Below are 9875 nucleotides of genomic sequence, written 5' to 3'. Positions count from 1 at the left end.
GGCCCGGCCTGGCGCTGGCGGCTGCGCGCGGGCCCGAGGCGCCGCCTGGTTCACGTCCCCAGTCATACCGACGGTGATCCCGCGGGCGGAGCGGCCTGGACCTGCTTCCCGCTGGACGAGCGCGCCCTGGTGCGCGTGCGCGGTCCGGACGCTGCGTCCTTCCTCGGGGGGTTGCTGACCAATGAGCTGCCGCTTCCGGGTTCTGCGGCCGGCGCGACTCCGGCTCCTGCGCGCGCGGGTTACGCTCACTTCCTGAACGTGCAGGGCCGGACGCTCTATGACGTCATTCTGTACCGGTGAGCGCCGGCGGGCGGGGTGCCGGGGCAGGGCTGGGGCACGTTGGGGTAGGGGAGCGAGCCGGGGCCGGAGCCGGGGGGAGGGTCGGGAAAGGGAACCCAGGAGGCAGACACCCAGGGGCGTGCGCCAGGGACCGGCACGCAGGGGCTGGATGGGTCCCCAGGATTAGGCCTGCAGAGGGCGTCGGGGTGGGGCGGAATCGACACTGGGGGAGGGCACCCGCGCCCAGGGGAGTGTGCTCGGGGATGGGCACCCGGCGCCCCGGGGCGGTCCACTCAAGGGAGTCCACACAGAGTCCACTCGGGGGTGGGCACCAGCACCCGGAGGAGTCCGTTCAGAGGAGGCCAAACTGGGGAGTCCACGCAGCGGAGGGAAGGCAGGGCTGGACTCCCAGGGGCAGCGAGCGGCTCCCGCCCAGGACCGGGTCTGGGCGCCCACCGGCCCAGAGCAGGGGGGCACCTCCTCAGTGGGGGCTGCCTCTCAGCCCTGCCCTGGCCACCCTCCTTCACTGCAGGGAGAAAGGGTCAACACCCCTGGCCCGCCTCCTGACTGACAGCTTGTGCCGATGCTCTCCGGCTTGCCCTGTGTTTCCCTGTCTCCCCTTCCCATGTCTGCCCGCGTCTGGTGGTGGTAGTGTTGGGTCCAAAGCTGACATTACTGACCCTAAACCACGGTAGCTGGCCAAGCCGGGCCATGGGCCTGGATTGTTTAAGGTGCTGGGTTTCCCTTTGCCGGGCTTCCTGGGACCTGAGTCCCTGTGATCTCAGCGCCATCCTGGCAGGTGGGCATGTGTCAAGGGATCCACGCCGGGCTGTCTCTCGGGGCTCTCCCCGGTGGTCAGGAGTGGTCCCCCTGGCCTTCCCGGCCTGCAGCACGCTGTCCTCCTCCACCCGCTCGGCTCTCCTGTTTCATGTTCCTCAGTGTGCTCCCCCGTTTTGGTTTTAGAGGAGCACCTTCTTTAGTGGCTTCCTGAGACACGTGAGGTGGCTTCACTCCATAGCTTGGCTGGGTGTCAAAGTCCAGGTGGAGAATTGTCACTGGGAATTTCGCAGCCACGACTTCACCATCTTCCTGCCGCCAGCCTTTCCGTGGGGATGTCTAGCCCTTTTCTGCGTGAACTGCTTCTTTCTCTGGAAGCTCTTAGGATCTTTTCTTTATTAGTCCGTTTTGCTGCTTATAACGGAATATCTGAACTGGGTGATGTATAAAGAAATGAAATTTATTTCTTACAGTTTTTGAGGCTGTGAAGTTCATGGTCCAAGGGGCGCATCTGGTGAGGGCCTTGTTCTGAGTGGGGACTCTCTGCAGAGTCCTGTGGCAACCAGGGTGTCACATATTGAGAATGGCAAGAGCTCTCTTGTGTGCTCCTTATAAAGCCACCAGTTCACGCCCATGATAACTCATTACTCCATGAATAGATTAATCCATTCACAAGAGTTCAGTCCTCATAATCTGATACCTCTTAAGGGCCCTGCCTTTCAAATATCATAATCGGCTTTCCCACCTTCAAAACACTATCACAGTGGGGATCAAGTTTCCAGTACATAGCACTGGCCACTTAGAGCACAGACTTATAACACCAAGGTCAAGGGTTTGGATCCCCATGACCTCTCCCAGGCCGCCCTGTGTGTGGGTTATGGCTCAGTGTGGCTGTCCCGCCCACCTCACTTATGGGCACTTGTTGAGTTTCTGTTCATGAGGGTGGGCTGTTTTCCTTGTTGGTTGCTGTTGGCTGTTTATCTTTCTGTACTTTGCCCTCTCGGCTGCTCCTTTGGGGGGAGTCGGGGGCATCTCTCCCTGGAAGCCCCCATATGTTCCTGCTTCCTCTGGAGGTTTCCTGCCTGGCATTTTCTATCTCTCTCTGTATCTCTGTCTTCACTCTCTGTCTCTGTCTCTCTGTATCTTTTTTTTTTTTTCCTTTTTGTCTTTTTTACTGACCGGTAACGGGATCGCAACCCTCAGTGTTGCGCCCGCACCGGGGACCGGCAACGGGATCGCAACCCTCGGTGTTGCGCCCGCACCGCGCTCAGCCAGTGAGCGGGAACTGGTCTCCACATGGGATCTGAACCCTCAGCGGGAGCGCTGCCGCGCTCTCAAGCGGCGCACTCTCCAGTGCGCCACCAGGCCGGCCCTCTCTCTCTGTATCTTTTTATCCTTGATGTCTTTATACAAATCTCCAGATTTTTTTTATTTCAACTCTCATGCTTCTGATTTCTTATCCTTCAGTCTTTCCTTCCTAAAAGCACCTGTTCTTAGTTCTTGGATACAGCACCTTTGCAGGTGAAGCTATGGTTTTTTATGGTTGTTTTTCTAGTAGAACTTACCTTATAGAACAGTTTTAGGATCAGAGCGAAATTGAGCAGAAGGTATGGAGAGTTCCTACAGACTCCCCATCCCCCATGCACAGCCTGTCCCACCATCAACATCGCCCACCAGAGGGTGCCCTGGTACAGTCGGTGAACCTGCATGGATATGTCCTTATCACCCAGACTCCAATGTTTATGTCAGGGCTCACTCTCGGTGTGGTGCATACTGTGGATTTGGACAAATGTATAATGACACGTATCCACCACTGTAGTATCACAGAAAATAGTTTCACTGCCCTAAAAATCCGCTGAGGTCTACCTGTTCATCCCTGCCTCCCCCACCCCTGGCCACCACTGGTCTTTTTCTGTCTCCACAGTTTTGCCTTTTCTAGAAGGTCACACAGTGGAATCATGCTGTGTGTAGCCTTTTCAGACTGACTTCTTTCATTAGCAATATGCATGTAAGCTTCCTCCTTGTCTTTTCGTGGCTTGATAGCTCATTTCTTTTTAGCCCTGAATAGTGCTCACTGTCTGGATGCAGCACAGCTTGCTTACCCACTCACCTGCTGAAGGACATCTGGGTTGCTAACAAGTTTGGGCAGTTGTGAGTAAAGCTGCCATGAACAGCTAGTGAAGGTTGTTGTGTGGACATAAGTTTCGGCTCCTTTGGGTAAACACAAGGAGTGTGACTGCTGAATCATGTGGTCAGAGTGTGTGTAGTTTGTCAGAAACCGCCAGACTGTTTCCCACAGTGGCTGCAGCATTCTGCGCTCCCACCAGGAGGAACGAGGGTCCCTGCTGCTCCGCACCCTCGCCAGCACTGGGTGTTGTTAGTGTTATGGGTTTTGGTCCTTCTATGAAGGGTGTGGTGGTTTCTTGTTTTAATTTGCATTTCCCCTTGGCATCTTTTCATATGCTTCTTTGTGTCTTCTTTCGTGAGGTGTCTTAGGAGGTCTTTGGCCCATATTTAATTGGGTTGTTTTCTTATTGTTGAGATATAAGAGGCTGGCCAAGGAGCAGGAGAGACTTGCCAGGCCTGTGCGTGGCTGAGCCCGTCCTCAGTGCTGCCGTCCTCGCAGGAGCCCACTTAACAAAGGAGTGATTGAAAACCCTTGGATCTGATGGGATCCTCCTTTCGCGGACCTCCAGGCACCTCCAGGCACATCCAGCCTGCTCCTTGGCAGGACATCTGGGACCCAATCCCTGCTCATGCCCGGGTCCCTCGCCCCTGCCCCTGCCTCAAACCCAACCCTGCCCGGGGCCTGTGCCAGCCTTTGCAGGAGCTGCCGGTTGGTACCTGGATACAGAGCTCTGCAGGTAGGGAGGAGGTGCTCCAGCCAGGCTGGGGTTAGGTGAGGAGGGGGTCCTGGCTTCCACGCCCTGGAGGCTGTGCCCGTCCTCTGTGGGTTCTCAGAGTCTTGGCCCCACTAGGAGAAGGGTGAGTGCATGCCCGGCACTGCGGTACCACTGTACCGCCTGCTGCCGCCCTCCTCTTCCTGGGCTCTTGCAGCCAGGTGGGGCTGTGGGCTCAGCAAGTGAAAGTCCAGGATGCCCGCGCAAGTCTCAGACAAGCAGCGGATGCTTGGTTGTGTGAGTGTGTCTCACACAGTATTATTACTATATCTCAAATATTAATAAAAAATCCTTTGTTGTTGATCTAAATTCAGATTGAACTAGGCATCCTAGATTTTATCCAGCAGTCCTGCCCCTGAGGAACACTCAGCAGTGTCTGGTGATATTTTTGGTTGCCACAACAGGGGTGGGGGGTGGGCGGAGGACAGGAGTGCTCTGAATATCTGGATGGCACCCACCGTGCAGAATGATCCTGCCCAGATGTCAGTGGTGTGGTGGCTGAGAAAGCTGTCCCAGATGAGGAGCCCACCATACCTTCGTTCCTGGCCCGGCTCTGGGTGCAGCTGGGCCTCCCCCATTACTCCACTGCAGCAGGGGGTGGGGTGGGAGTGACTTGGGGTCACATCCTGGCTCCATTGGTCCCCAGGTCCTGCCTGGTGACAGTCACAGGCACAGCCAGCTGGAAAGTGCCCTGGACCCTACAACCTGGAGCCCTTGAGGACATCACCCTGTGAGCGAGGCCGGGGTGACCAGCAGATTGGCTTATGTCACTCACCATAACACCCTCAGATCTACCCAACTTAGTCAGTAACTTGGCCCTTTTTCTTGCTGAGGACTGTCCCGTGGTGTGGTAGACCCGTGTGTTTCACTTTCTGGCTGTCACGAATAAAGCTGGCTGCTATGGACAGTCACGTGCAGGTTTCTGTGTGTTCTTGGTTTCACTTGCCTGAGATAAATGCCCAGATGTGAGATTGTGGGGTGTATGTTAGTGGCGTGTTTGATTTTGTTGGAAACTGCAGACTGTCTTCCAGAGAAGCTGGGCCGTCTTATTCCCACCAGCAGCATGGGAGGGATCCATTGTCTCCGCACCCTTGCCAGTGGTCTAGGCATTACAGCTTTCAGTCTCAGTTGTTCTGATGGCATGAGGGTGGCATCTCAGGGTAGATCTGATCTGCGTTTCCCTTGTGACAAATGGTGTTGACCTCGGTTCACACTTAATGTGAGGCGGCTCCTCTGAACTCTCAGCCATTCCCTCTGGCATTTTAACCCCACATTTGCAAACGATGTCCTTAATCCTGTCCCTTGCTGGTGTCGTTTTTGGTATTCTGTGATTACTATTTTGGAAGGTGAGCCAGCTTGACTGGCTGCTGCAGCTTGCTCTGCCTGATCCTCCCCACAGCTCTGTGGCCTCTGGCTTGCGTGACGAATGCATGGCAGGAGTTGCACTGCAGGGGAGAGAGCTTGGCATGGCAGTCCATGGCTGCTGCAGCTTGCTCTGCCTGATCCTCCCCACAGCTCTGTGGCCTCTGGCTTGCGTGATGAATGCATGGCAGGAGTTGCACTGCAGGGGAGAGAGCTTGGCATGGCAGTCCGCTGAATGATCCTCTGCGACTCTGGAGATGACCTTACCACTCCTGCTCACGTGCTCTTCTCTTGTATGCCCTCTGGGGGGGGGGTCTTTCCTACCTCCCTGTCCCAGCTCCCTCCAGGCTGTGGACCTTTGCTCAATCCACGTCTGCAACCTGCACCCAGCCCTGTCATCGTTGTATCCAGGATGTCTCCACTTAGCTCCCTCCCCCACCTCACACCTCAGATGCGCACACTGCAGTAGCTTCTCCTCTGTGGCCACCTGTCTGCAAGTGGCCCTGACGTCCATCTGGCAGGGGCATTCTAGTGATGCCAGCTCAAGTCCCCTGGTGAGAGCTGTCTGGAACGCAGGTTAGGATGGTTCTGGGGCCCTGATCGATTCCAAGACTTGGCTCAGGGAGTTGGACAGTGGTCATGGGCAGTGTGTGGCCTCACTGAGTATTCTGCACCCTGATGACCTGTCTGTTGGTCTCCCAGGTCCTCCTTCCTGCCCACCGTCAGAGGACCCCACCTTAGTACCCTTGGGTTCCTCAATGGCTTCCCCAGGTTGGAGGAGGCAGGTCCTGGCTGTCCACACCTTTCCACCTCACCTGAGTATGACACCTCCTACCCAGAGGTTCACTTCCCCTGGGCCCTGCTCTTCTGCCCTGCCGGGCCCTGTCCATTCCCTCTCCTCTAAACAGGGACGACTCGTTATTTCCTACCTGGGCAGAGTGAATACTATGGGCGATGCCCTTTGGTGGGCTGTCGTTAGCTCTGCGAGAAGCTGCAGGCAGGCTGGGTCTGTCTGCCCTCACAGACGCGTGCTCCAGAGGCTCAGCCCCACACGGCGGTGGGCGTGGCTCTCCGTGGCTGGTCTTCGCAATGTGCTTGTCTGCTCTTGAGGACACAGGTTCTGAGGAGGCAGCCCCACGTGGCTCTCTGCCTGCTGGTCAACCCCTTGGTGCCTCGGTGCGCTTGTCTGCCCCCCTGTGGACGTGCGCTCTGGGGGGCGCAGTCCCATGCGTCCATGGGCAAGGCGCTCTGTGCCTTGGTCCCAAGGTGTAATTATCTGCCCCTGACAACATGCGTTATGGCTGGCACATTGGTCCCCTATGGTGCACTTGGGTGCCCCATGGGCAAGGCGCTCTGTGCCTTGGTCCCAAGGTGTAATTATCTGCCCCTGACAACATGCTTTATGGCTGGCACATTGGTCCCCCATGGTGCACTTGGGTGCTGGCACCGACGCGTGCTCTGGCGGTGCAGCCCCGTGTGGCCCGGAGTAGAGTGCTTTGCGTGTAGGTCACCGGCTGCACTTGTCTGCCCATGACAACACAGCCCGAGCGGCTATGGGCAGGGCTGTCTGCGCGCTGGTCCCCTGGGGTGCACTTGTCTGCTGGGGCAGGTGTGCGCTCTGGAGAGCTGCTCTGTGTGGCTGGGAGCAGAGGCTTTGCCTGTAGGTCGCTGGGGTTTGCCCATGACGATGCGTGCTCTGGCAGCACGGCCTGTTCATACAGCCAGGGGCACAGCTCTTTCCACTTTGGTCCTCGCCATGCCCTTGATGAGCTAGCGGTGGGCAGGGGCTTTTGCTCACCCCCACAAGCCTTTGCCTGTCTCCCTGCAGGCTCCATGAACGCTCCGAGGAGGTGCAGGACTTCCTCCTGGAGTGTGATAGCTCCGTGCTAGGCGCTTTGCAGAAGCACCTGGTGCTGTACAAGATCCGGCGGAAGGTCACAGTGGAGCAGATGCCGGAGATGCGCGTGTGGGCGGTGCTGCCCAACACCCCTGAGGCCGGTCGGGCTGCGCCGCTGCAGGAGAGAGCAGAAGCCCCCGCCATCCTCACTCGCGACCCCCGGACTGCGCGCATGGGGTGGCGGCTTCTCACCCAGGGAGAAAGCCCGGGCCTGGTGCGTGGAGGCCGACTCGGGGACCGCTGGGATTATCACCACCACCGGTACCAGCAAGGTATGGACGGGTGGGCCTGCTGGGCTGGAAGGGAGGAAGAGGATGCGGGGGCGGGTCGGGTTCGGGGAGCCGAGAGGCAGAGGGGACCGGGGTGGGGTTGCTGAACAGGAGAGAAGGGGCGGGTGCTTGGGACTGGTCGCACCCATCTGGCTGATCTCGTTGGTCTCTCCCCTGCGGTCTCCACAGGCGTTCCCGAGGGGGTCCGTGACCTGCCCCCAGGGGTAGCCTTGCCTCTGGAGTCCAACCTGACCTTCATGAATGGCGTGAGCTTTACCAAGGGCTGCTACATCGGCCAGGAGCTGACGGCCCGCACCTACCACATGGGCGTCATCCGCAAGCGCCTCTTCCCCGTGCGGCTCTTGGGTTCCCTCCCTGTCGGCGGCGTCACCCCTGGCACCTCAGTGCTGACTGCGTCGGGCCAAGCAGCCGGCAAGTTCAGGGCCGGCCAGGGGGATGTGGGACTGGCCCTGCTGCAGTCGGAGAAAATCAAGGGTCCTCTTCACGTGACAACCTCAGAGAGCGGTCAGGTGGCCTTAACTGCGTCCGTGCCAGACTGGTGGCCCATGACCACCAAGTAGCCCTGGGTGCCCTTGGGTCGGACAAGCAGGCGGAGCTGCCTGGGTAGCTGAGGGTCTCTGTCCCAGGTCTTCCTGTCCATCTGCTGTGCCCTGCTGGGTGTGAGCCTGACTTCCCACGGTGGTCCTTTTGAACACCCCACTTGGGAAAGTCCCCGCGTGTATGTGTGCCGTCCAGAGCTGCAGGCATGGTTTGTCGTGGTGTGGCTGTGCCCAGCCCCCACTGATGCCTCCTGCAGAGCCTGCCACACTCGTGGGCTGCCCTCTCCCTGGGAGCCCTCTGGCTGGGAGCAGCAGGAACCCTCCTGGGGATGGGGGGAGGGGAGATGCTGCCTGCCCAGCCCCCACTGATGCCTCCTGCAGAGCCTGCCACACTCGTGGGCTGCCCTCTCCCTGAGAGCCCTCTGGCTGGGAGCAGCAGGAACCCTCCTGGGGATGGGGGGAGGGGAGATGCTGCGGGAGCCCACCTGTGTGCTGCACTCAGCCTCAGCTTGGGCCAGACCCCGAACGCAGTCACACGGCTCCGATGGCCGAGGTCAGGATGGCGTCTGTGCCCAGAGCAGATCCTGGGCCTTGCACCCCACTTGCCTGCTCTCCATGGCGTCGGAGGCAGGGTGCCATCTGGGGTTGGCGGGTGGGTAAGGGCTGGGCTTTGGGAATTGTTTTATGGTGCTCCAAGTCACGTCTCAGGCGGGGCGTTGTGTGTGGTCGGATCGTGTATGTTGGATCCGGTGGGGTGGGTGTGTCTGCGCATGGAGGGCCAAGCACTGCACACCTGTGCCCACCTGAGTGAACCCGGCCTCCGCAAGTGCTCCGCTGTGCACTGGGTTGTGTCTCCTCTCGGTTGTTCCGCACCAGCGATTGCTAGGGCTGCCCTCTGCCCTGGGCACACCAGCACTGCCCTCCTCCTGGGCATGGTGGCGGGCCGGGCGGGGAGGGGCTTCTGTTTGTTTGCCTGTTTGCCCTGTTTTCTGTGAGGGGATGACTTGCTGTCATCCACCCTTTTCAACCACTAGCTTCCATCATCCTGCTGTGATGTGAGCTCCATCCCTCGGGGCGTGTCACCTGGAGGCCCAGAGTGACTATTAAAGCTGACCTACAAGCAGCCTGTTCAGAACTGTTTTTCATTTTGGGTGGCAGGAGGCTGGGACTTGGTTTCGGGATACTAGATAGAGGGAGCGCCCTCCCTGGAGAACAACTGAACGCTCTGCGTAAAACATTTCAGCAGCGTTGTGAGATGGCCATAAGGGAGAGGTTCAGGGACCCAGACTGAGTGAGTGGGTGCCGAGTCCACAGAGGTGGGATGTCACCTGTAGAGCCTGGGGCACAAGGTTGCCAAGTCGGTACACGAGGGTGGCCGCAGAGCCAAGTGGGGAGGGAGCCCACTCTAAGAACCTGTGGCCGCAGTGGTCACATGGTCCAGTGTCAACTGTGAGCATGGAGCTTGGGGAGAGCATGGTAGAAGAGGAAGGAACTGAGGGGGAGAGGGGACCTGGCCACTGGCCTGAACGGTCTGGAGAGTTGAAGGTGAGGAAGATGGGGTTGAGGGCCAGGACAGCTGGACCAGTTGAGGTGCACAACCCTCTTAGGCAGGGAGACAGCCGGGCAGTCCCAACTCCCTACCCCTCATGACACTGACATCAGGTGGTCAGGCCAGCGGGCTATACCCACCTCAGGCACAGCTCTTGGGGCGCAGGCTGGCCGGCCCCTGAGCTGACGGCACAGGGAGAGCGGGGGCCAAGACAGAGGCCACTGGTCCTTCGGCTTTTCCTCCAGCTTTCTGCTTTCTGTAGAAACATGTATGTCAGGCTTT

At 58.8% G+C, this 9875-nt stretch overlaps 1 protein-coding gene across 1 annotated transcript; it reads left to right on the top strand.

Moving 5' to 3' along the window:
- Positions 1-3: 3 nt before the first annotated feature.
- IBA57 (IBA57, iron-sulfur cluster assembly homolog (S. cerevisiae)) lies at positions 4-8065 on the top strand (the record flags this gene model as incomplete). The annotated part of the gene is made up of 3 exons (XM_008590399.1): positions 4-296; positions 7147-7487; positions 7674-8065. Coding segments are annotated over 3 exons (1026 nt in total), but the record flags the coding sequence as incomplete, so codon positions are not given.
- Positions 8066-9875: the final 1810 nt, after the last annotated feature.

This window comes from Galeopterus variegatus, unplaced genomic scaffold (assembly GCF_000696425.1).
Source record: "Galeopterus variegatus unplaced genomic scaffold, G_variegatus-3.0.2 Scaffold6061, whole genome shotgun sequence".
Classification (NCBI taxonomy): Eukaryota; Metazoa; Chordata; class Mammalia; order Dermoptera; family Cynocephalidae; genus Galeopterus; species Galeopterus variegatus.
This window is presented reverse-complemented; position numbering and strand designations above follow the sequence as displayed.